General features: G+C 47.9%; 1 protein-coding gene across 5 annotated transcripts in view; it reads right to left on the minus strand.

Moving 5' to 3' along the window:
- The window catches only part of DAAM2 (dishevelled associated activator of morphogenesis 2), a 110,469-nt gene that overhangs the window by 11,989 nt on the left and 71,550 nt on the right, over positions 1 to 26,930 (minus strand). For 4 of the 5 annotated variants that reach the window (XM_037146194.2, XM_037146195.2, XM_037146196.2 and 1 more), the window contains 15 exons: positions 25,510 to 25,584; positions 25,000 to 25,094; positions 21,778 to 22,111; positions 20,811 to 20,921; positions 19,484 to 19,587; positions 18,359 to 18,425; positions 17,191 to 17,308; positions 14,071 to 14,209; positions 11,301 to 11,359; positions 10,972 to 11,156; positions 10,094 to 10,390; positions 5,819 to 5,926; positions 3,519 to 3,545; positions 2,381 to 2,487; positions 1,101 to 1,185 (listed from right to left, as the gene is read on the minus strand). In XM_037146194.2, the coding sequence (XP_037002089.2) occupies positions 1,101 to 1,185; positions 2,381 to 2,487; positions 3,519 to 3,545; positions 5,819 to 5,926; positions 10,094 to 10,390; positions 10,972 to 11,156; positions 11,301 to 11,359; positions 14,071 to 14,209; positions 17,191 to 17,308; positions 18,359 to 18,425; positions 19,484 to 19,587; positions 20,811 to 20,921; positions 21,778 to 22,111; positions 25,000 to 25,094; positions 25,510 to 25,584 (1,911 nt within the window). The remainder of the gene's footprint in view (positions 1 to 1,100; positions 1,186 to 2,380; positions 2,488 to 3,518; positions 3,546 to 5,818; positions 5,927 to 10,093; positions 10,391 to 10,971; positions 11,157 to 11,300; positions 11,360 to 14,070; positions 14,210 to 17,190; positions 17,309 to 18,358; positions 18,426 to 19,483; positions 19,588 to 20,810; positions 20,922 to 21,777; positions 22,112 to 24,999; positions 25,095 to 25,509; positions 25,585 to 26,930) is intronic. The other variant, XM_037146198.2, reaches the window with a different exon arrangement.

The raw sequence follows: 26,930 nt of genomic DNA on the forward strand, positions 1-26,930 counted from the left end.
CCTTGTGTCACTTTGATCAGCTAATCCACCCTCCCTCCAGTGTATAGCCTCTCCACTGAATTTTACCACCTTGGACTTGATTTGCCTATTCTTGAAGTTCTTATAAATGTACTCGAGGTGTATTTCCCTTTGGTGTCTGCCTTATTTCACTCAATGTCTGAGATTCCATCATGTTGTAAGTTTTGATAGGTTGCTTTTTGTTCATTGCTGAGTAGTATTCTACTGCAGTAATATACAACACACAGTCTATTTATTTGCTTTCCTACTGAGAGACAATGGGGTTGTTCACAGTTTGGGTGTCTCAATGTATACTTAGGAGTGGGGCTGCTGGGCAACTGGGTAGGTATACTCATGTGCGTGGCCTTAGTGTGCGATGCCAATTTATTTTCCAAAATAATTGTACCAAATGAGAATTCCAATCACCTCACTTCCTAACCAGCACTTGGAATTGTCAGTCTTTTCAATCTTAGCTATTCTGGTTCTAATCTTAGAACAGGTATTCACACACCTATTTCTACCATATTTCTCTGATGACTAACAGCAACGAGCCACTTAGGAATTCTTTTTTAGGAAGTACTTGTTAAAAATTTTTGCTCACTTTTAAGTGCAGCTGTTTGTCGTTTTCTCACTGATTTGTAGTGTTCTTTATTCTGAACCTGAGATCTTTGCTGGATATACATAAGGGAGACATATTGTAAAGTCTGGCTTTCTCTTTACTCTGGTAAGAGTGCTTTTTGGTGAAAAGAGTTCACAGTTTTAATAAAGTCCAATTACTGATGGTTTTATCTCAGGTTTCCTAGGTTTCTCTTCAAGGACACAGCAAATTGAGGTAGAAGTGACTTGGGGAAGATATGATTATGGGTCACTGACTTTGCTTGAGACCCATGGGACTCCTTTCGGGGCCTCAATTCCCTGGAAAAGATGCAGCCTTTCCTGGCCTCTCCTCAGAAAGGCTGGCCCAGGGGAGTTTCTACACACCTCTCCCCAACTCCTCCAGCTTCTAGCCTGAGTTCTCAGTGACCTCTTGGCCTCTCTGGGGGCTGTTAGGAAGGGGTACACTGCCCCCTAGTTTCAGCTGCTCTCCCCTTGAGGGACCTCACCTGCTCCAGCATGTCCTTGGCGAGGTCCTCCTGCTCGTCCATCTTCAAGACAGCCTGCCGGATCTCCTCATTAGAAAGCTTCAGCCTAAGGCAAGAGCCCGCCCTGAGCAGCCTGGCCTGGCCCTCTGCTCAGAACAGACCCCAGACCTTCTCCCTCCCTCACATGAATATGGGAGCACATTTGAGAGTCCTCCTCCTCAGCTCCTCCGCAAAGCCTCCTCACACTAAACTAATCTGGTTCACCCCATAAACTCAATGATGAGGTATTTTAGTCCCTAAATAAAGACCCAAGTCTCTGGTCTGGTGTCTGAGCCTCCATCAGAGCTGACAGGGACATGTGGGAGTAAAAGAGTCATCTTCATTGTAACCTGAGAGACAGAGGGAGGCTGTTTCTGATCTTCCTCCTTCCCCTCATGCCTAAAATATCTGTAGCATGTCCCTGGGAGGGTGGGAGTACTGGCAGTTCTAAGAAGGCAGCTTCCTGCTTCCTTCATTCTCAGAAAGCAGAATAGCTCTCAGTCTGTGACAGCGCCCCAGCTCCCACACAGCCAGTCCCTCTTGCCGTCTGAGGAGTGGGGGAGAAGCCCTGCCCCTGACACGCACATGCACACACAAACACACACACCTTTTCTATCCCCTCCAGATGCACAGCCAATGGGACCCCTGGAGGTGCAGACCTCTCCCCCACCATCAAGGTAAAGAAACTGAGGCCTTGGGGCCTTGTGGGAGGAAAGTGAGTGGTTGTCCCAGAGGCAGCCAGAACAGCACTAAGAATAGTCTGGGAGGCAGCGCCCTCTGACCCTGGCCCAGGCAGGAGGCCCTGCACAGAAGCTTTGCTGTTAGTGCAGATACTGCCCTGTTTGTTCTGCAGCCATGGGAAATGCTTGGGGGCTGAGATCATGCTGTTCTGTGGCCTAAGCCTTTCGGGGCCCTCCATGGGCTTAGAGCAACTCTACTACCAGATGCTGACCAGGCTGGTCATGGGCCTCGAGACTGGGGCAGTTTCCTGTCTGCAGAGCCCCACGCTGCTGCTCGACATGGGCTCACAGAAAGGGTTCTAGATTAGTGCCCCATCCCCTTTTCCAGAGGACAGCAGAGAGGTGAGGCCAGAGACTGCTATCACCCCAGTTCCTGGGCAACTATCTCCCCCAGGTACTCAAGTTAACTATCTTCCTCCAGTAGCCCCACCTCAGTCCTCTGCTTCCTGGGGGGCCCATCCCCTACCCCCAGGAACATAACATGGGGCAGGGGACAAAAAGGCAGGGCCAGCATAAACATACTTGGAGAGAAGGATGATGCAGTTCTGAGCCCTCCGGCCGTCAATGACTGACAGCTCTTTGACCTTTCGGGAGGCCAGGTAGATGTCCTCAGTGGAGCCCAACTCTTTCTGCAACCAACAAGCCAGTTAGAAAGGTTGAGGTGTGTGTTTTTCCGCAATCCTCTACTTGCCCCCTCCCTTCCACGAGTCACCTCCCTACCAACCAGACCATGCTCCTGGTGTAAGAGGAGAAAGGCAAACAAAAAGGCAGGAGAGAGAGGAGCACAGTGGTTAGTTACTGACCCTAATGGGAGGCATCTGGGACTTTACCATGGGCTAGAATGAGTTGGGGGGCAATGAGGAGCCCACTTTTTTAAAGATTGACCTCTCTGGGCAAACCAGAGAAAGAGCTATATTGATGGAGGGGGATTTACTGATCCCTGTGACTCTAGGCAATGTGATATTTACACATCTCCAGGGAATCAACCCCCTCTCCCACTATCCCACCCAGACAGCCTCCCCAAACTTGTAAGAAGCTGGTTCTAAGTCCCCACAGATCCACAGTTCCTGGACTCCAGGAGACTTCAGGCAGAGCCCCCTGTGCCCTAGACAGAGAGCATCTGCATGTTCAGGGGTGGGGAAACTGAGGCAGAATTCCATGTAGAATTCTCTCCTCTGAGGTTTCAGTGGGCATATTCCCAATAAATCAGATTCCCCCTGCCTTCTCTGGGGCCCCTGGTAAGGTGGACAGTGGCCAGCTCTTGCTCTGGGAGCTCCCTCCAAGTACATGCTTCATGCCGTACAACTTCAGGGCCACCACTCACATCTTTACCTTGGTGAACTGTGTCCAGCCTATGCCGTCTTACTGGCCTTACTGGTGTTGGACCCCTCCCTTGTGTAAGACAAAAGACCTGGGGGCTTTCTCCTTACTCCAGTACACATTCAACTCCACTGCTGGCCAGGGTCCATGAGCACTAGCCCCCTCCTATACTTCTGCCTTCTCTTTGGGGACTGACCCCTGCCCCTGGGGCCACCCTGTATAGATGGGTAATATGGTGGAAGGTAGAGTAGACAGAACCGTTCTTTTTGGCCCAGTACAGGGCAGCAGCCCAGGAGAGCAGATAAAAGTTGGAGTATCCAGAGCCCCATGAGTGACTCACCTGTTGAGAAGTATTAGTTATCAGCTCCTAGGCAGGCAGCAGCCACAGCCAACAGAGAATTAAACATGCACAATGTTAGCCAAGAGGTACAGGGACCAGGAATAGGAAAAGAAATGTAGGGACCCCTATCTTCTACTCTCCTCATGCCTAAAGGCATGCTCACCCCTGAGAGACCCCATGGCTAGAGATGGAGACCTATAAGCAGTACCCAACAGGAGTTGCTTCCAGCAGACACACAGTCACAAGCCAAACAAAGCAAAGGACAGACAGCATCTCCCACATGCTCTGGGCACAGTGGGACTACCCATCATTACCCAATCAGGGCAGACCAGGCCCCTAGTGCCCCATTCCAGGCCTCCCCCTCCTCTGAACTCCCATGAGTTCAACTTTCTCAACAGGGGAGGAGACACTGAGGCAAAGGAAAGCACCATATCCCAGACTTTTGCCCCTGGACCCCTGCCCCTTGCCTGCCTTTGAATTTCTAAGGGGGGTTGCTGAGGAGGCAGAGCTCTCACCTGGTTCTCCCTTCCTGACCCTGATGGGGCTGAAATCACTGAGTCAGGTCCTCCACTGAACAGAGAGGGAAGGCCCACAGCTGAAAGGACCTCTCTCCACCCCACAATCCAGGCCCCAGGCAGCAAGAGGAGGTGACCAAGGCTGCATGGCCTCTAAGATCTCTCTCTCTCCAGCTCTGTTGATGTGAATTCAGCCCCAGAGTCTGGGCAACCTCTGAATGACAGTAGCCTAGGTGAGCTTTGCTGGACAGAGTGCTGGACTGACTGGGCTCAGAGAGGCGAGGTGGGACAGGGGCTTTCCATTGTAACTATTCTCCACTCACCAAATGGGGAGGTCCCAGATCCAGCTTGTCCTCAACCCCAAAGCCTTTCTTTCCCCACTGGCTCTCATCCCAACCTGCCTCAGGATCCTGGAGACCGGGTGGTCCAGGTCAGAACCCTGGCCCTGAGGAAAATGCTCAAACTAGATGGAAGTGTGTGATTGGCCATGCCCAATACGCCCCTAGCACTCCCTCCCTCCAACCCTGGCACCCACTCAGGAGCACAGATGTGCTCAGAAGGACTCCCTCTAGTGGCTGCCTGTGCCTGCACCTGCCTGACATGGGCAAGAGCTGAAAATGTTTCCTGGAATCAGATGCCTTGAGCACCCACCTTTAAATTATATGAACAACCATGTGGTTTTTCTAGAACCCCAAAACAGGGCCAGAGCCCTGTTCCCACCCCACACCACTGGCCAGTCCCCTAGCAGCAGTGACAGCTGCCCTCAGCCCCACTGCCCTCAGGAAGGGTTGGCCTCAGGTCTGGACTTTCCAGAAAGAAATGGAAGCCCAGTCACTACCTGTAGCCACTGCCCAGGACTCAGGAGGGCACGGACCCCACTCACTGGCACATGGGGAAGTCCTCAGGGCTGAAGCCCTGGAACTGGCAGAGAAAACACAGAAGAAAATAGCACAACCCAAGTGGAAACAGCCTCTGGGAGGCAGGCCAGAGAGAAAGCAAATATTTTGAGGCTTTTGGCTGCTAATGCTTGAACTTGGGGGGAAGGCCCCTAGATATGCCAGCTGCAATGCAGATGCCTGGGCCCCAATTCATTTCCTGACTCACGTTCATTTAGGGATGAGGTCCAAGAACCAGTACTTTTGGCCATCCCACAGGTACCTGGCATAGTTTGAGATCCCTGGCTGGTGAATGCCCTGTATTCTGTCACCAACCCCACTCCCTCTACTGCCGCATCAGTCATCTGCACACAGCGTCTGTGGAGCAGAGCCCAGGGCCTCAGTTGGCCTGCCCGGGCTGTCTCCAGCCTCAACCCCCTAACATGACCTAGTGCAACTCCGCCTTCCTTGATACATTAACATCTCTGCTACTCAACTCTTGTGGGTGTTGAGATGAGAGTATGGTGGAGAAAGTGGTTTGACAAGTTAAAGTGCCTTCTAGGTATAGTCCCTAAGTGCTAGGGCCAAAGAAAAAACAGAGTCGACATTGGCCAGGCCCTCGGACTCCACCTCCAGTGGTCCAGAAGGAAAAAAGAGAAATGAACAAAATTCTATTTCATCACTTAATGTATAAATACAAACTTCAATACAATGGGATGTCTCCCCTCACTGCACTGCACACCTCTAATTCCTATCTATATCTGTGTTCCCGGTAAGTACATGATACCTGATAAAGAATGAAATCATTCAATAGTTTCAGGATGGAAGGTGGGAGGGACTGAGGGTTGGGGCAAATGTGAAGTCAAGACTAAAAGTCAAGACCCAAGAGGCTAGAGGGGCCGGGTCTTACCTGGTGCCTCTGATAGGCTGAAAACATTTTTTCAAAGTCCTCTAGGTCCAGAATCCGAAATACCTGCATGTCATCAATTTCATTCCATACGGTGCCAGGGACACGTTCCTAAAATTCAGGGCAGGGAGAAGGCCCATGGTTGGCTCAGTTCCTTCACTGTGGAGATGGCCAATGCCCCCCTAATCCCACCTGCCCCCCAGCTGCACACAGTATGACAGGCAGACTTTTAGGCCTTCAGAAGGGGGTCAACTCTTCCCCCTCAAGCCCCCACCCCTCCTCAATCGTCTGCTCCAGGGTAGAGTCTAGAGACAACCCCCTTCTCCTCCTTTCCATGTGAGGCCTACGTGTGTATTAGAGAAATCAGTGGGTGTGCTGGAGTGATGGATGGGCAAAAATGAACTCCTTCCAGAAAAGCGAAGCCAACCCAGTGCTCTCAGGGCTCTCTCCCTGAAGGTCGGGGTTGGCTCAGTCCCTGGGAGGAAGCATGCCCACACAGTATTTGGGATCTTTAAATCCTTAGTGCAGATGGGATTTCCTGTATCTGAGATGGTCATTTCGCCTCCCAGAGGTCTTCTTCCCACTTTCCCAGATTCCCAGAAAGTGGCCAAATGCCAAAGGCTGGGACATCCTGGCCTCTCCAGTGACTGATGAGGCCAGCAAGCCTGCCACAATTTCCCGTGGGTCAGACTCAGGGAGGATGTCCTGTCCCCTAAGACTGGGATAGGCCCAGGAGTTTACATTCCAAGGTCTCTCAACTTAGGTATTGCCCTACCTCTGTATACAATGCTTGCCTTTAATCCCCACCCAGGCATCTAAGGAGAAGCTGCTAGCCTCTGAGGAGGAGCTATCTACCAAGCCAAAAACACTCCAGTGGTCCTGCAACATCCCATAACGGCTTAGAGGACAAGAGGCAAGAGAGAGCCCCCCCGCATGCTCCACCCCTCTCCTCCCAGGAACCTTCACCTCATCTAGAGCTTTGCTGCCTTTTCAGACAGACTCTCCTCACCTTCTTCTGACTGCAGGGCAGCTGGGGAGCCTTCCTAACACTGCCTCCTCCTCCCTCCATCTCCCCTTTAGCAAGGCTTGGAGAGAGAAACATACTTTACACTCATTTTTATTTTCTTAAACTCTGGAAAAGGGGAGGCTAGGCCAGAGCAGGGGGTGGGGACATTCCTGTGGCCTTCCTAAGGCCAGGGACCCTCTTGTGGAATGCCTGGCTGGGAAGCTCAGAGTGGCAAGGGATACAGGCAACTGGCCAAACCCAATACAGACACATTCTTTTCATGGCAGAAGCAACCACTGCATGTGTGTGCACGTACGTGCAGGAGCACACGCAGGATAAGTGAAGGGGTCTGGGGAGAGGAGCCAGGCTCCCGAACGGGGTGAAAACAAGCAGAGGGGAGATGGTCAGGAGTTGAATTGGAGAAGGCAGGGGAGAGAAACTTCTGTTTCAGCCCCCACTTAAATCTAGGCCTGGGGTGGCAGTGGGCGCACTGGGAAAGCCCAGAGCGGTGAAGTGTCCCCTTGCTCCTTATTGCTGCTGAGGCCAGGTTGAGAAAAAATGGGCTGGAACGAGGGACTGGGATGTTGAACACCAGGAAGGAACAACAGACTGAGCGTCCAGTCTCTCCCACACATCTTCCCAAACACTCTCCCTTCGCCCTAACTCACCACAAGAACTCTTGGTGGAAGTGTAGCCAGTTCTAGAGACAGACAGAGGTACGTCCATGCCTGGTGTTCTCCACACCCTAAATTTCACCCAGTCATCTTGATGTGCCCACCATGCACACTAATTCTCAAATTTAATTTTTACACCACTCTGGCCAAGATCTCATCACCTCCAGTCTAGATTCCTGGAGTTTTTGCCCTTCTAGAGCCTCCTTGTATATGCCAAGGAAATCTTTTTCAAAAACACACTTCATTAGGTTTCCCTCATACAGCATTTGGGGTCAACAAGACCAAGCTGGCCCGCTCTCCCTCAGCCTTACTTATCACTCCATGGAACTGTTGGCAAATGGAGGGGGGACTCCATGTCACATAGGGAAACTGAGTCTCAATGACATTTACTGAGTTAAAGTGTGAGTTAAGTGAAATAACACAGTTAAAGCACACATGTAGTACCACCTACAATAACCTATTATAATTATTAAGATTTTCTATGTGTCAGTCACTGGTAAAAGCACTTTCTATGTATTAAAACAAACTTTGATACAGATGCCATAATTACCCCCATTTTACAGATCAGGAACCTGAAGCCCAAATGATGAAATAGTCACTAGTCATACAAGTAACAGCTGAGGACTAGGATAATAGATTCACAAATATTTCTTGACGCCCTTCCACCCATCTTTGCTGAGCAATGTCTGCAGCTCCTGTAAATGCTCCCGAATGCCTATTTCATCAAACTTGTATTTTCTAGTCCAGAAATGAAACTCTAGCCTTCTCTGGATCCCTGCAGATTTCACATAAACTTTATTATTGGTGGACCCCAGAGAAAATCCTAAGCTCAATGTGATAAAAATATTGCAAAAATATTAGTTGCCTTGTCTGTCTTCTTTGTTAGGGTGCCTGATCAACATTTTGTGACACTTTTAAAATTATAAATTATAAATTATAAATATAGACAAAAACTGTATCTTTTAATCACAATTTTAAAATATATTACTTCTGACCATGAACAATGAATGTTTCCATTGTTCATTCTCTGAGGCCCCTGGCCCCGGGTTCTTCAGAGACAGGCCCCTGTCTGCTCAAATGCTCCTGACCTTCCTGGCTTGCATTGTGGCCATGGAGAAGCATCCACAGGGCACAGCTGTGTGATGCAGCTGTCACAAACTTTAACAGTGTTGCTTCAAAATGCTGCTAACAGGTGGCTTTATAATTTTAATAATTCAGATTGAAGATGTTATCAGAGGCCCAGGAGACTATAAATGGGCTGTATTCATGCACCATCTTTCCACCTATATTATAAAACCAGAGGTAGAAGAAATCTTAGAGATCATCTCACAAACAATAAAACTGATGTACAGACAAAATGAGTGATTGCCCAGGTCACACAGTTAGAGCCAAACCTGGTTTGGTTGGAGGTTATCCTTTAATCCATCCCCAGGATTTAGGTGTTCCTTTGAACATTCTTGCTGATTTGCCAAATTCAAAGCTCTTACAGGGCGACATTATGTCTCACTTTTTAATATTATCCATCACGGTCCCCAGCAAAAAAGCTTTGCACAAAGCAGACTTCAAACTGACTGGCTAGCTGGTCTACCATTAGGAGAAGGCATCTAACAAACAGCTGACAACCTACTTAGCAACCCCATATCTCTTCCCACTTGAATGTCCATTTGAACTCACGTTAAGTTCACTAGAATGGTACAGTTATAATTTCCCCAAGAGGTAGTCCAACAGGCCCATACAACAAGGTCAGAGTGCACCCACTACTCCCAGGTCAAAGCATGACTGTTACGGAAGTGTGAGTGTGAGTCAGGCCAGTTGAACTCAGCTGCCTAATATGTATTTATCTCCAGGACAGAGTCATCAGTCCTCTTAATAGAACATATTAGTACAGAACCAGAGGCAGGGCTTAACCCAGACTGGAACTGGCTTTCATTTCCTGGGGGTCTAATGCAACCTAGTTGCATCTCTCCTCTATGCTCATGAGAGCCCAACAGAGAAATCAACTCCACACGCAGACCTGGGATTGGTAATTAGTGGGTCCTGCTCAGAAGGGCCTCTCCCTGCTGAGCCATCTAGGAAAGTAGCTCCTTTCCTTGAAATGATGACAAAATGTCTGTATCTTGGCATCAAATTCTTCATTACAAGTGTGTCCTCACTTGTCAGGCCTAATTTCAGTCTTATGTACAATTGCCCTGATCTTTACCATACTTAGAATTTGGCCCAAGATCTTTGCCTAGATCTTCTACCTTTTCCTCAGATGGACCCTATCCTTAGAGTTCCAGTCCTGCCCTTGTCTTGTCTAGGAAGCAAGGCCCATGCTCCTGGACCTGTGTTACTCCATTAACCCTCAGCACACACAAGATTCCACCTGCAGGTGGCTTGGCAACATGAGCGTTAGCACATGCCCAGCCCTCTCCTCCCAGGGTAGATGTTCCTTTCAGTGAACAAGTAGCCTGGTATCAGCAGCCACATCTTCTGCATCCACTGTGTCTCTGTTTATGCCCCCCAAAGAAAAACCCAGGGGAGAGATCTGCAAATGATGGGGCTGCCTTCCCTTGGCTATGGGAGAGTGGATGCACTGATCTCTCCCTGATAACTCACCTCATTGAGCTTGACCCAGTTGAAGGACTTCAGTGGGTGGGAAGGTTGGGGGACACATTTCTTCCTGAGTGGGACATCACTGCTGGGGAAGGGGTCTGGAGGGAGGGGCAGGCCCATGCTGAAGCAAGGTGGGGCACCAGGGGGAGTGGGAGGCCCACCAGGTGGAAGGGGTGGTGGCGGTGGGGGGCAGCAGGCAAATGGTAAAGGGGGTGCGGGTGGAGGCAGGTCATTGGTTGTCATCGAGGAAGACAAGGTAAGTGGTCCCCCAGGGGGAGGTGGGGAAGATATAGGTCCTGTCTGTGGGAAGACAGAAAAATCCAAAGAACAAAGCCATCAGCAGTAATACCTTTCAGGTTCCTGCTATTACTCCTAAAGGTCCTTACTCTTAATCTCAATCTACACTAGACTCTCCAATCCTGCTCTTACCTCCCACATATACTATTTCTGTGTCCCAAGCATCAGATACACACACACAACCACAGACAGACACACACATAAGTCCAACATTCATACATAGACACTGAATAAAGTCATTGTCATCACAATGCAACAGCAGGCTGATACACAGAGTTGTGTTTACTACTACCTGCATGAGGGCATCCAGCTGAGGGTGGGTGGAGCCAAAATCCCCCCTGCACTCTGCCTCCAAAGGGTGCTTCCTGGGACAGCATCACCCAGAGGAAGGGGCATTATTTTTTTCTAAGTAACACAAAGGTGACACCCTTATAGCCTCAGGGGTCCCTTCTATGCTGGGCTAAGCTGCCCCTCTCTCTTATCCCTCATTCTGAGGTCCTGAGCCCCTCCCCACACTGTTCTTCCCACCTTATCCTGAAGGTCTAGGCTCATCTATATAAAAGGAGAGGACAGTGCCCACATACTGAGATTTCACTGAGTTGGGCTACCAGCTCAGCCACTTGTCCACGAGCCTGGCGTAGCTCCTGGGACTCTCGGGCCAGTTTGTCCTTCATCTTGTTCAGCGTTCTCATCATCTCTTCCTTCTCCAACGTCTTTGTCTCACATTCTCGCTCCTTCCTTTCCAGCTTGCTCACCAGCTCCATGTGTTCTGGGATGGGGTGGGACAGGAAAGGAAATGGAGAGAGAGAATGTGAGTCTGTGTGTATCCCTCTCCAAAGGTAGAGGTGGGTCCTGGGCTGAGCAGGGGAAGGAGTGTGTAGAGTGGGCAGTGGGTTCAGGCAGAGCTCCTCACCTTTCCGGAACTTCTCAGCCTGGTCTCGCCACTGTTTGACCTCATTCTCATTGATGAGCCTGGTGGGACATAGAGGGAAGGGCCTGTTGAACACTGGTTCACAACCCTCCAGAGGACAGGTCATCTTCCTATTCCCCACAATGGTGCCCTGATTTCCCAGCTGTCTCGTCACACCAAGGACAAGATTCTGGCTCTCCAGATGTTTCTCCAGGTCCCTATCCCTGCCCAGTTCTCACTATGTGTCTCTCCATGGACTGTGAAAGCTAAAAGAACCCTCAGGTATCTTATAATCTAATTCCTTTGTGAAACAGCTGAAGCTCCTGCGACAAGAGCTGGAGATCACAACTAACTACTGGTAGAACTAGGTCTAACTCTCAGGCTCCCCTTAGTTGTAATTATTTGAACCCATTTGTAAAAATAGGTTTTTGCATTGACAGAGATCAAAATATTGACCCTACCATGGTGCAGAATTCCAAAGAGAGAGCACCCATTCCAATAACACAGAATAAGTGTGTTGAGCATGAAGAGGGGATGTGTCTAAACCATAGGAACTCCTCATTCACATAAAACTCTTGTAACAGGGGTTAAAAGTAAACTGTCACCTAGACACCACGGTATAAGAGAGGTGAAATCCCAATAATCGTTTCTTTGGTAAATCTGAAAATGTGGAAGAGTTATATCCATGATTCTTAACCTTCTCAACCAGACCAAGGCTATAAAGAGGAGACAGAGTATGGAGGGGGGAATAATTTGTGCAGAGACTTCTTTGGAGAAAGCCACTGCCAGCATCTTCCCTGGGGCTGCTACCTCCCTTACCACTGTCCAGTTGTCTTGTTTGGGCCTCTCAGAGAGTTTTGATCCATGTTCCTTGACATTGAGCAGGAAGCATGGTGGATTGGGATCTGACGTGGAGGCACGTGGGCCCAGAGAGCAAAGAAGCACTAAGCAGGAGAGCACTGCTGAGCTGGGTGGGTCCTGTCAATGGGACTCCAGGAGTTTGCTGGTATAAGGATTGCATAAGGGTTTCTTTGGGCCAGATGTAAGCACTGTGGAGGAACTATGCTGAAGCTATTTTAAGCCCTGTCTAAGAAGTCCACCTAGGAGAAAAATGGACACTCCAATGGTACAAATCTGTGTATTGTATTGCCAATGAATCGGGAGCTGATGGAAGGTATGGTACCACCCAGCCCTGGGAAGAAGGCAAAAAACACACCTTGAATGATCAGTGAGCAGGGCTTTGCATGAGAGGCACCCAGTGAGGAACTTCTGAAGACCCCAGAAATATATTCGTGACTTTACCCACGTGCCAAGACCAGAGAGCAGGAAGCCTGTTTACTAAGTTACCTGATCAGGTAAGACCTTTTCCCTTTCTCCTTCCTGACCCCATGCTTCCTCTAGTGGGAATCAGAAACTGGTTAGCTAGTGGGAAAGGGGTGTAGGAAGGATTAAAAGAGAAATAGAACTGAGAAAAGAGGCCAACCATCCATCTCTCTCTCTCTCTCTCTCTCTCTCTCTCACACACACACACACACACACAGACCCCTCCTCACTGCAGCTTTCCGGCTCCAGTCCAGAAGAGAGATTTAAGACTCAGTCACATCTAGACTACTCATGTACATCTAGGACTAGTCCTTCCAGTTACAGATTAGAGGCTATGTTGGTGGCTTAAAGTGATCTTAGGACTTCCATTGCCCAAGAAGCAGAAAAAACTTCATTAAACCTGAGGAGTTTTCATCCTCTGACAAAGGAAAAGCTTCTGTACTAGTGTAAAGAGTTAGCAGAAAATATAGAAAAAGTTACATTTTGATCTTTACTAGTTGTACTTCCCTAACATATCAGTTAGCATTTTAACCACACCAACTGATTTTAACCCTATTTGAGTAAATGAAAAACAGTGGCTGAACAGTTTAAAGATCATTTTCTGCTTGGCCTAGGAATAAATACAATGAATCACTGAGAGCCACTTTATCTCCTTAAGGGCAATTGGCTCAGACTTATACTGAAAGATAAGTAAAAGTTTAAAATGAAAACTCAGTGGGTCAATATAAGGTCTGAATATTAACGGATGTGACTTGCAACTTGGTTCTCTGTGTTTCTCTGGACCCAGGGTCAGTCAAAGATGGCAAGTCAGACCTTAGGCTGTGACACCCTTGTCCAACAGCCTCATGGTGAAATGGTCATGCTCTATATCAGCAGTCAGCACACTTTCTCTAAAGGGACAGAATAAGTATTTTAGATTTTATATACTATGTACAGTCTTTGTTGCATATTCTTGTGTTTGTTTTTAATAACTCTTTTAAAATGTACAAACTACTCTTAGCTCATGGACCGTACAAACACAAGCTGGGGAGTCAGCCCACAGACCACAGTTTGCTGATTCCTCCTCTACGCTGGTTTTAAACTCCTCCTCTATCCAATCCATGCGATGAATCACTGACAGCTGAGTGACCCCCCACAAATCTATGCTGTCCCACATGGCAGTCACTAACCACATGCCATGTGGCTATTTGATTAAAAGGAAATACAATTTAAAGTTCAGTTCCCCAGTCAAACATGCCACATGTTAGGTGCTGCGCAGCCACAAGTGGCCAGTGCAGACATGGAGCATTTATTTCTATTATCTCAAAGAGTTGTTTTAGACAATGTTGCTCAAGGCCCATTTGGAGGTGTCTGGTGTGAGAGAGGGAGCTGAGCTTTCACTGGTGAGACCCCCGAATGGGAGAGAGATGGAAAGGAGCAGGAAGACAGGTGAGGGCTAACCACTGCTCACATGTTGACGATGTTCTTGACGTTGAAGCTCTCCAAGGGAGCCATGTCAGGGTCCACACCCCTCTCATCCTGGAGTACAATCTGCTGGAGAATACGGTCCAGGAGCTGCCACTGCTGGAGGTAGCCACCACTGCGCTTATCTGAGGGACAACAGGAATCATCTCTTAGTGAACCCTGAAGCCCCCTGGAGCCTTGCCCTGGAGTCACTGCCTGGGCCCAGGCTGGTGAGACATGCCCTTACTCTCCCTTGGCAAGCTCCCAGTCTGAGAAGGGAAGCAGTACAGCTGCTGATGATGGAGATTCACAAAGCCAGTCATTTCTTGATTTTCTGTGATTGATCCTCTATGAATGCATCAACCCCCTTGACATATTTCTCTACTCCCTGAGATGCTTCCTGACAACCTCTCTTCCCTGTTGGTACCTGAGCATCCTATGCCCTGGAGTGCAAATTGCTTTTTACATTATCTTTAAAGAACACCTTTAAGGAAGTAAATCTGCTCTAAAATATGGCATGCTAAATAATGAAATCTCTAGAGACTTGTTTTTTTTTTTTTAAAGAAGAGTTTTTAGGATTATCTATGCTATTGTTCTACAGAGAAAGAGGAATGGAAACTAATTACAGGTATGCACAGACAGGGAGTCAGACTGGGTTGAAGAATGGGTAATGGAATCCAGGAAGATTTTTTTGGTGAAGGTGACCCTGAACTATGAAGGCAAAGGCATTCTGTGTTATGCCTGATCTCACTGGGCCCCACTCTCATCCTCTGTAATCATAGTCTGCTTGGGTATGGACTTTCTTTTCCTATGATAGCCACAAGCTTCTCTTCATTGGCTATTTTATTTTATTTTAAAGATTTTATTTATTTATTTTTAGAGAGGGGAAAAGAGGGAGAAAGGGAGGAAGAGAAACATCAATGTGTGGTTGCTTCTTGTGCGCCCCCTACTGGGGACCTTGCCTGCAACCCAGGCATGTGTCCTGACTGGGAATAGAACCAGCAACCCTTTGGTGCTCCAGCTAGCACTCAATCCACTGAGCCACACCAGCCATGGCTCTTCATTGGCTCTTGACCCCCCCCATACTTCATCCCTATTGACCACCAAGGGAGGACAACCTGCATGATTCTGACCTTGAAGTCAAACCATTAATGCCTACAAGGTGGAAGGTCATCTGCAAAGGCCCATTCTGAAGCAGACAGAGAGACCCAGACACACTGCCCATGGAACAGCAAGCATAGGGATTTGTGGGGCCAGAAGTCAGGTGCCCCAGAAGCTTCCCATGTGTTCCATAAAGACCTTCTGGGCTGACTCTGAAGAAGAACTGAGAGCTTCCTGGTCCTGGCCACAGGGTCTATTTTCTTTCCACCATTCCACGAACACAAGCATTATAAAGTGGCATCATTTTTCCATTTGCCTTTCACCCAGGAGAACAGGGTGAGGCCAGGACACAGCTCACAGAAGTAGAACATGTTTCATCTAAAGCCCTGACCCCAAGAAGTAAAAATTCCTTCATATGGAAAGACTTGCTCAGCCTCAAGTTCATCCACTGAAAACCAGAGGTAACAATGCACATTCCTTAAGTCATTGGGAGGTTCAGAGACACTGTGCTAAAGGACTTCACATCACACCTGGCCCAGAATAGGCACACTGTAAATTGGAATTGTTGTCACTATCACCACCACTAAAGAGAGTCTGTCTAGGTTGACCATGATTTTCCAAATATTTCTTTTGTAAAGAGCTTAAATACCAAATGGTACAATTTCAAATTGTATGCTGGGGTGGCTATTAGTAATTATATGTAATTTATGCAGTCACCATGCACACCTGGACCATAAGAGCTTGGCATCTACTCCTGTAATCACTGACATTAGTAAAGAGAAGCAGGGGATGCTCTGACTGGTGTGGCTCAGTTGGTTGGGCATTATACTGCAGGGCGAGGGGTCACTGGTTCGATTCCCTGTTGGGGCACATGGCTGGGTTGCAGGTTCAGTCCCAGATTGGGGCACATAAGAAAGGCAACCATTTGATGTTTCTCACATCACTGTTCCCCTCTCCCTCTCTTTTTCCCCTCCTTTCCCTCTCTCTAAAAATAAATAAATAAAATCTTTTTAAAAAAGAGAGAGACAGAGCAGCAGGACAAGGTTGTTGGGATGGAAGACAGCAAGGACTCAATGGAGGAATTAATTAAAAAACAACAAGATTGCTCTATCCAGCAAAGCTTTCATTTAGAATGGAAGGACAGATAAAGTGCTTCTTGGATAAGGTAAAGTTAAAGGAGTTAATCATCAACAAGCCCTTATTATATGAAATGTTACAGGGATTTATCTAAGAAAAAGAAAATAAAAAACACGGAAGGTAAAATGACAGCAAACTCACAATTATTAACAATCACACCTAAAACAAAAGCAAACTAAGCAAACAACTAGAAAAGGAATAGAACCGCAGAAATAGAGATCACATGGAGGGTTAGCAATAGGGGAGTGGGAGGAGGAGAGGGAGGGAAAAGGTACAGAGAATAAGTAGCATAGATGGTAGGTAGAAAATAGATGGGGTGGGGGCGAGAATAGTATGGGATATGTAGAAGCCAAAGAACTCATATGTAGCACCCATGAACATGAACTAAAGGGGGGAATGTGGGTGAGAGGGGGTGTGTAGGGTGGAGGGAAGTGAACAGTGGGAAATGGGACAACTGTAATAGCATAATCAATAAAATATATTTTTTAAAAAACACTCCTACTTATTCCATATCTATGCCACTCCCCAAACACAGAACTTCTTTTTGGAACTCCCCAAAAGGCCTTATCACTCCCCTGTTGAGCTGATGATGGCCAGAGCTGTTTGATTTCACACTGATCAAGCTACTTCTTGTTGGACTGGCATGTTGGCCTGAATGTTGGCATTGCTCAGAGGCAAGTCCCAGCAACTCCCCAAGGTGATAATGGAAGTCCTGGCATCAAGGAGGGAGAAGAGAGCAGGGGCTCAAGTCCTGGCCTGGTTTCCCAGGGGCATGTGCAGAGTTAGACTTGGTGAGATTCACCATCGTAGGAGGTCCTGGCACCTTGTGTCAAGCTGCCCCAGACTAGGGCTTAAGCAGCTGAGGAAGCGGCAAAAGCGGGCTACTCACAGGGCATCTGCAGGCAGTGGTGCAGGACAGAGAGCAGGTAGGGGTAGGCCTCCGTGTGCTTCAGCTTCCTGTGGATCAGCTCAAACATCTGGGAAGCACTCTTGGTGTCGATGTGGACCTGGGGGAGTGCAGGGAGCAGTGACTGGGGTGAGGGAAGAGAGTGGCGGAAGACAATAGGGGAGAGAAGACCCTGCCTTCACCCACTGAGCAATGGCCCACCCTCCCGACAGCCTACCTTCCCCTGCCTCTGGCCCAGGCTTTAAAAAGGAGGATCGAGATGTGCTGACTATATAAAACAGGGTTTCTCAATCTTGGCACTAACGGCATCTCAAACCGGATAATTCTTGTTGTAGGAGGCTGTCCTGTGCATTGTAGGAGGTCTGGTAGCATCCTTGGTCTCTATCTACCAGATGCCAGAGGCATCCTCCTCACACTAGTTGTGACAACTTAAAAATGTATCAAGGCATTGTAAATGTCTCCAGGCAGGTGGGAGTGGAGACTGCAGAATCGCCCCTGGTTGAGAACTACTGATTCAAACCAAGGGAAGGAAGCAGGGACATAGATGATTCAAGAAGCACATAGGTCCACAACCTGGGCTCAGACCCCAGGCATACTCTCCAGCTGTGTACTAACGGGCAAGCTACTTGTCCTCTCTAACCTCAGTCTCCATATCTACAAATGCAGGGATTTTGAGAGAATGTACTAGGATGGTGTTTGGTGACTGAAGCCCCACCAAGAAGTAGGTTTCTATTTGCACAGGGATTTTATAGTTCATACTAAGGAGCAGAGTTGTGTATTTTCTGGGTTACTGAGGCTAAAATGAAAATATGATTTTGTTTGCTAAGCATGATCTGGTTAGTAATGGTGAGAGGTGTCTCAGGAAATTGCTAGAGGGCAGGGGAAAGTAGTCCAGAGAGACATTTAATACCATTCATGTGTAAGAAAGAGCTGTTTCCCTTTTGTTTGGGGGTTGTGACCTCCTGGGGGGAAATACCCTATCAGATAAAGCCTGTCAGGTGAGGCTTCCAGAAACATGGCTGGACTCAGCCATAGGGGGACCACCAAGAACCCAACCAACACTAGACCCACCACAGTGCAGATTCTGAAGAAGTGGCTGTAGGGCCACCTGGGACCCACTGCAGTCACCTCACCCAGGCAGGCTCCTCACCATGTCAAACCTCCTGGCTAGCTCCAGGTCATCCTCATTCCGGACCATCTCGAAAAAGTCTAAATGCCTAGATAGGGTGGGAATATAGAGAGTACAGACATCAGCATCAGGACATCCTTGCCTGTTCAATCCCCACCAGCTAAACCTGAGTGTTTTACTCAGCTAAAACCTCTCAAACCTCAGTTTCCAAATCTATAAAACCAGAAAGAAGCCAGCTGTCTGCAGGCCAACCCAGGGCCTTCTCAACATCAGGCTCTATTGACATTTGGGGCTGGATTATCCCTGGTTATAGGAAGCTAATCTGTCAGTTGCAAGAGGTTCAGCAGCATCTCTGACCTCCACTCAATAGATGCCAGTAGAACCCCCCACCTTGAGTTGTGTGACAACCAAAAATGTCTCCAGCCATTGCCAAATGTCCACGGGGGGGGGGGGGGGCAGTTAATTAGTGCCAAGTCAAGGACTACTGACCTACATATCTTTCCCAGTGCTCTCATACCATCCCCACGGCAGCCCTCAAGGTAAATCTCTCACTTTCTACCCCATCCATTCCCCACTCCACCTCAAAGGATTCATCCTCTCTCTCTTAAGACCCAGTGTAATACAATAGCCTGTTTCAATGGAACAGAACCAGAGGGACTACTGGTAACACAAGAGAATGTAATTGTGCCCTAGATCAACAAGGGCCTTTATGGCTTGTCTTCTGAGCAGGGCATTTGTGTTGAGCAGCAGTGCACCTCAGGGTATTTAAAATTCCCAGTCCCTAACAACCAATATTCACAGCATCCCCACCATGCAGTCTGAAAACCAAATGACACCCCCTCATGTTTCCAAATGCCCCCTAGGGGGCAGTACTGTCATGGTTGAGGACTACAGGGTCCACCTGTCTATAACATCAGAGATCAAAAGCAGGTCAGTGAAGAAGACAGTAGGGACACATGTAAGATGTAGGACATGGGGGTGGGGGAGCTACACCCCTTCCACACACACAGAGCTGATTTTGCATTGATGCTGAGTATGGCAGATGGTCTCTAGTGGGAAGGACAGCCTCCAGGATGGTCATGATCATTACCCACCAAGGCACTGTCCCCATAGGTCTGCCATGGGGATGGGTGTCTTGGGCCTTACTTGTCCAGGATGGCATTCTCATGCTGCCGGAGTTTGTCAATCACAGGCTGTATCCCCAGCATCAGGAACTCGTACCGAAGATGGAGGCGGAACTCCAGATTATCCTGGGGATCAGCAAAGAAGGACCAGACTCACTGACTGGTCTCCCTTTCCATGAGTCACCAGTGGACCCTCACTGCCACACTAGTCATTGTCCTACCACATCTGCAGCAAACTCATCTGGAACTGCTTCAAGTCCCAGAGTCCCAAGAAAGGGTTGGAGAAGATATCTTTTGATGTTGTTAATGTATTCCCTTTAGGTCTCCTGCCTTATCCCCTTGGAGTCTCTTGCCAGGTTTTTTGTAGCTTTTGGCAGCACAGAGCAGTGTTGTCCAGTGATACAGAGCACAAGCTTGGGAGTCAGAAGATGTTGGTTCAAAGCCCTGCTCTGCCACTTATACTAGTTTTGTGAGTTTGGAAATACCTTAGTTTCCTCATTTGTAAAATGGGCATGATATCACCTACAGGAATGACATTAGTAAAAATTACCTGATGAGTTATGGTTACTGACTAATCAAACAGGTATCAGCCATAAATACCTAGCACTGAGAAAGGTGTTAGTTTTTAGAGACAGATTCCCCCAAACCACCTCACCTAACTCAGGTCATCAGGATTGGATGCAAAAAAAACCCCAAAAACAAAACAAAACAAAAAACATGCTAGCAGAAAAGAGGGAAAAGCAGAGATTATTACAGTGCCCCTTTTATCCTTCAATAAAGTGACCTTCACTGGGGCATGTGATTACGTTAGAATTTAGGGAGTTCATCTACTTTTCAAATTCTTCTTTAATTGTTGATATTTTTTATGGTTTGAGAATCCTATTTTGATCCTGAAGGAAAGAAATAAATAAAACACACCTCCTAACAGAAGACTGTAGAAGAGCATGACTGGTCAACTCAGAAACCATTCCAGAAACAGGTTTTTGGAAAACTCTAGAAAAAAGGGGCAATGCTCTTCCTTCTCCTGTAAATGACCCCACCACCCTAAGCCATCATCAGCCAGCCAAGATTGGGGTTTGTCCATAACAACACAATGCATGATGCTACCTATGCAGGAAATTCCCCAGGAGTCCCTCATGGCAGTGAGGTTAATGACAAGCTATTCTTTCTTAGCCCCAAAGAAAGAGGCGAGTGGTGAAAAAAATAATCTGAAGACAATGATGGTAGCGGCAGCCGTACCAACCAGATCCCTGGCCCTTTCCTCTGCTACCTCCCCCAGAAGCACTCACACACTCTAGCCCAGGTCCAGAAAGTCAGAACACAGCAAGGGCCAGGCAAAGGGGCCTCACCTCTCCAGCACCAGCATTGAGGACAGCATTGATGAAGGACATGATGGCTGTCTTCAGATTCACTTCATCCCGATACCGGCCCAAACTTCGGTCCAGCTCATTCAGCAGTGTCTGGATGATGGAAGGCAGGACAGGAAAGGAGAGGGGGGCTCAGGATCCTAAAGATCCAGCCTCTGCTCCTTTGCTCCTGCCATTACAACCCAGAATGCCCATCCATGCTTTCTACCCAATCTACCCAACTTATCTGGGACCTTCTCGACAGATTCTAAGAAGCATCCTTTGCTTCTCCACACCTCTGCCTTAGCCTTGCTGTACTTCCTGTCCAATCAGCTTTTTGGGGCTTGGTTTATTTTGTTGGGCAGTGCTGAAATACTGATTCAGCACCTTCCAGCTCTTCACAGCTAATGCATGTGCTGCCCAGCTTCTTGACAGCATGTACACTGCCTTTGGTCTGTTTTGTACCTTCTATAAAGGGCCAGGGACCACTTTGTGCAGAACAGGTGCTTAAAAGTGTTTGATAACAGAATAAACAAATAGCCAATACTGGTGGATAAACCATAGAGACTGTAATGACAGTTCACATCTATTGAGACTTACTCTGCACCCAGACACTTTATGCTTGTTGTCTACCTTTTTGGCACATTTCTGGGGGCAGGTCAGGGAAAAGAAAAGAGAAATGCTTGGCCTCAGCTCCCAGGACTGTTTCTAGTGTCCCATAGTAGGCACTGGCCCAGTATTGGGCCTAAAATTTTGAGCCCAACAATTGCATTCAACTCAGCAATTGTAACTGAGTCCCTATAATGAGCCACGTGTTGGGCTCAGACAGGTAGAGCCACAAAAATGAAAGAAACCAATATTCCAGCCTCAGAGAACCCATGTTCTAGCAAGAAGTCTATTTTCCCAGCCAAATGCCTATCTCTTAAATCCCCTCCTGTGTTTGTATGCAAGCCCTCTGCAGGAACCTCACCTGGAAGCGTGTCCGCTCTGCGGCATACACCTGGTAGTGCAGCATGGCCTGAAGTACTTTCTTGTGACCGCCAGGCACTAGGCACACAGCGCCCAGGATCTCTAGCACAGCTACCTTGGTCTTGCTGTTCTCAGTGCGCAGGCTCTGTGCAATGGTACTGATGGCCTCAGGCTGTGCCAGCACATGAGCCCGCCCCTGAGAGTTGTTCATCAGAGCCTTGATGCAACCGATGAGGGAGGTGTGGATGCGGCTCTCACAGGTGGCGTGGTCCATGCTCCGGAGGAAATTCAGCAGACATGTCAAGCCATCCAGCTCAATGAAGCGGGTCACAAACCTGGCCAGGCCAGAGTTGTTAGCAGAACAGGCATCCTGCACTTGCATATTAACTATTTGTAAATAGTCATCCCATTACCTATGCACCATTGGATCCCACCTACAGTAACCACTCGGCTCATTTATAAAGTGTATCTAAAGCACTGAAATCCTATCATTCCAGAGGGGACTTGCATGTTATGTGCATTTTAAATACTTTGCATTTGCATGTTATTGACTGTCAATTGCATAGCTATGGTGTTGTGTATGTGAAGGTGATGATCATGACAATGATTACAATAGTAATTATAGCTGTTAAACCCAAAGACTCATCTCCAGGGAGGATGGAAATTAAGAAAATTAAAGTCAGACAACAAGGAAGACTTCCAGACCAGGGTAGGGTGGGGGTAGTGTACCAGAGTCTCTCAGTCCAAGGACCAAGGCTCTAGTAGGGTGTCCAACCCATGGTCCATGGGCCACATGCAGCCCAGGATGGCTATGAATGCAGCCCAACACAAAATCATAGATTTACTTAAAACCTTTTTTTTTTTTGCTCATCAGTTTTTGTTAGTGTTTGTGTATTTAATGTGTAGCCCAAGACAACTCTTCTTCTTCTAGTGTGGCCCAGAGACACCAAAAGGTTGGACACCGCTGCGAGGGTACTCTTCAAGGAGTCTTTAAGAAAACAGCCCAGTCATCTTGAATGTCAGCAGAAACACTACAACCATTTAGTTAAGGGGTTCTTAACCTAGAGTCCGTGTTTCCTTAAAGGGTCTCTGGCTAGCATTCAAGGCTCCATGAACTTGGATGGAAAAATGAAATTATACAGGCATATCTCATTTTATTGCACTTTATGCTGACTTGCTGAAGGCTCAGATGATGGTTAGCATTTTTAGTGATATAATATTTTTAAGGTATATACACTGTTTCTTAAGCATAATGCTGAAGCATACTTAATAGACTACAGTATAGCATAAACATAACTCTCATGTGCACTGGGAACCAAAAATTCAGTTTGACTTGCTGTGTTGTAATATGCACTTTGTTGCAATGGTCTGGAACCAAACCTACAATACCTCTGATACGCCTGTCCTTTCATTTTCGATAACCTTTCATTGAAATTTAGCATTTCCTTCAATGAAAAATGTAGGTAATAAATGATAGTGGTAGTAGCAGAATCTGTGACTTTGTCACCCAAAGAAATCACAGCGATTTTCATATCAAGTTAGAGTTGTTGCAGGTATCTCGAAGTATCATTTACCCTCATCAGCACTTCAAAATTATGATTGCTAGTTCTTGCTATTTAAGGCACATTTATTGCTATTTCAGAAAATTTTAATATTTGGTAACTGTATTTCAATTTAATGACTTACTAATTTTATCTATTTTACTTTATTACTTAAAAAATTCTGAAAGCAGTCAATAGATTTCGTTTGGGTGCTGATGTCATCTGTGGCACGCATGCGCACATGCAAGCTTAGAGCCCTAGGTTTAGTAGAACAGTAAGTGATGATCTGAGGAATATCATAAATGAAACTGAGGGAACTACTCCATACAATACATTGGATCCCAAGTGTATATGTGTGTATTTCTATGTTATTCAAATATATCCAGAAAAAAATTTACTCTCAAATTAAGTTGTTAAAATAGGTATTATTTACCTTACAGTATCTTTTCTGTATTCCACTAAATTTTTACCATGACTATGTGTGACTTGTGTAATCAGAAGTACATCAAGGGAAAGAAAAATTAACTGAAGAGGGAGACAAATCCGGCAACCCCCCAGGACCCCTTTACTTCCTGATCCCTCATCCCTCCTGCAGCCCCTTCCCATGCCTGACCCCCCCTCCATCCTGAGAGACAAGCGGAGATTAGGGTGCTCCATTCTCCTTGGGGCTCTGTTTCCAGGCTCCTGGGGCAGACTGCAGCCCAGATAACACACGCATCAGCGTGCCTGTAAAAGTTCAAAGACTGGCTCTCTGGAGACAGGAATAAAAGACCTGTAGTGTTTGCCAGTATCCATGGTATAAATGCTCCCTGCTCAGCTGACTTCAAGCCATCAATGTGCTGCCATTGGACGTGGAGTTAGGAAGAGCTACACCATTTACAGTACTTTCTGCCATGCATACACAACAGGTATAAATAAACTCAAGAGCATATACAATAGTGAAGATGATACATGACAGTAAAATGGAGTCAAATCATCAGGGCACTGGGGAGTGATAAGCTGAGTACTTACTACCTGCTTTTGACGTAATTCACTTAATCATAAATCTGTATTAGGTTACGTTTTAATCACAACTACGTATACCAACCCGTTTGCACAACTGCTGAAAATTTAGCACGTGGCTCTCCCCAGACAGGAGAACCGGAGCCTCCTGCCCCCTCTGCACCCGCGCACTACGCGGCCTGGGAGTGGGGCTTTCTGCTCCTCTTTTCCGTGCCATCTTTATGGCTCCCACTGGACGTCGAGGAGACGTCTCACCAGCGGCCGCCGCTCCTCCCCCTGGTGGCTGGCGCATTCCTGGCCCACACACGGGAGACCTCACTCTCTGCGCTCTTCCGTGCAGGCCTCGAACCCACAGCCCTCTTCCCTCCGGTCCTGTCCTCCCAAGAAACACAGGTACCTGCCCGCAAGTTCTCCTCAGGTAGCTCCTCTGGACCGAGGCCTAGTCCACTGCCCCACGGCCGCCGCCTGTCCTCCCCAACACGTCCATCCCCCCGCCGCAGCCTCCCGGCTCCTCAGAAAAAGGGGGCGAGGCGGCTGGCACGAGGCACCTCTCGGGAATGCTGGGGGGCAGAGGGGCCCCGGGGCCAGGGTGGGAACAGGGCACTGCCCGGCGCTTCGGGAAGTTGAGGGGAGCCACTGGGTGAGGGGAGGGGGACAGGAGTGGAGACACAGGCAGTCACCTCATAGGCTGTGTCCGAAGAGCCGTCTTCAGGGCCTCCACAACCTGGTTCCTCATCTCCGTCTCCTCCTCGTCAAACGCGTACAGACTCTGCATCTGAGGTGCGTAAGAGGGGCGTGGTCAGGGCGTGATCAGGGCGTGGTCCCGCCGGCCCCGCCTCCCCGCCCTCGCACCCCCAGCCCATGGGAGAGGGGCCTCCCTCGCCTCAGAAACGGGAGTGGGGCCCGGGAGTGGGTTGCTAAGGCCGAGGGCCCCGGACTCCACATTCCTCATCGGTAAAGTGGGGAGAATTATTGGCCCGATGGTGGTCCCAGACTTGTGCAGCATACAAACGGGGCGATGTTTAAGTGGTTGGGGGACTCTAAAGTCACACAGGGGACAGAGGGACGAGGACGACATCTCGGGAGTCTGATCTGCAGCGAGTGGGCGTGAGATGCAGGGAAAGGTGGTGCAGACTTGCTCTCCCCTAGCGCCCCTCACAGTGGGGCCGGGCGGAGAGGGCGCTGCTCACCGCAGCCATGGAGTTGAGGCGGTCGATGTAATAGTCAGGCCAGCTGGTCGCCATCTTGTTGGGGTCCTCCTGCTCCTGCAACAAGAAGGGGTGGATGGACCCACCTGCTCACAGGCCTGTGGCCTGATCCTCAGTGCAGTTCCTGGACGGAGAGAGCCCTTCCCATCCCCGCGAGACGGGTGACGTCACGGAAACTACGCAGCCCCCCTAACAGGAGGCCTCCGTTTCTTCCTCGGTAAAACGTGGATGGTAAACACTGAATCTCATGACCAGCTAATGACACGGGCAGAAACCATGCAGGTACGTATACACTTTCCAGGAACAATATGGATAAATAAAAATAAATTCATTTTTCCCTTTGACATGTCTTCTGACTCTATTTAATTAAATATAATTTTGTATCTGTTGAATGTAATGAATTTGTGGTGATATTTCATACATCTGTTTTTTTCAAATTTATTTTTTCAGATACTATCATTCTCATTGTATTTTACATAAGTATTTGGTTTGTGATAGTTTGGGAATTTAAAAACTTGGTCATTCTCCCAGATAGTTTGAGAAGCACTGATATGAAGCATTTGGTGGAATGCCTGGCACATAGTAGGTGCTCAATAAATAACTTTACAGAAAGAAAGCATGAGAAACTTCCAAGATTCATGGGGGTCTGTGTAGCTGGGAGGCAGAGCCCATATCCCAAGGCCTTTGGCTTAACTGTAAGGTCCCAAGACAAAGCCTCAATTCCACCCCAAGTGTGGACAAGAAAGATGCGAGTTGGATAAACATCAATGTTGACTGAAAAATCCAGTCCTCTCCTCTAGCCAACAGATCTTCTGGGCATTACACAGACTCAGCTCATTCCTGTCCTTGTCCCATTTGGCTGTTTTTTCTTGTCTGCTCTCTGCCAATCTCCTGCTTCCAAATCAGCATGAAAACCTACCTCCTCCAGAACCTGCCTGCCAGCTGGCCTGAACTTTGCCCTGAACCCCTCAGCTCCATCCACTTGGGATTCATGATTTGGTTTCATAAAATTCAAATTTTAGACCAGTGGGAAAGCTGCCTTGATTTGATTTGATTTTTGTGACTTCATGTGACTATATATGTTAAATCTCAATGCCTGAGGGCCCCAAATTCTATCTTCTACCTTGGAGAAGGGGTCACAGAACCAAAAACATGCACCATAAAACACATACTTCCCTGCCTTTGCTGGCTCATCCTTTATCCATTCCGTATGCATTTAATGAGCACTTACTATATGTCAATCACTGTACTGAGTCTTGAAAATACTGGGCAGAAAGTCAGAATCTCTGCCTTCCATAGTGTCAGAGTCATGGTGACAAATGCTCTATGGAAGAACTGTCCATAGTGGGCCATGGAAATTCTGGTGGGCATCTAACACACAGGCTTATGAGGGGGATGAAGCA

This window comes from Artibeus jamaicensis, unplaced genomic scaffold (genome assembly GCF_021234435.1).
Source record: "Artibeus jamaicensis isolate MK-2021 breed Jamaican fruit bat unplaced genomic scaffold, CSHL_Jam_final contig_1803, whole genome shotgun sequence".
NCBI classification, from domain to species: Eukaryota; Metazoa; Chordata; class Mammalia; order Chiroptera; family Phyllostomidae; genus Artibeus; species Artibeus jamaicensis.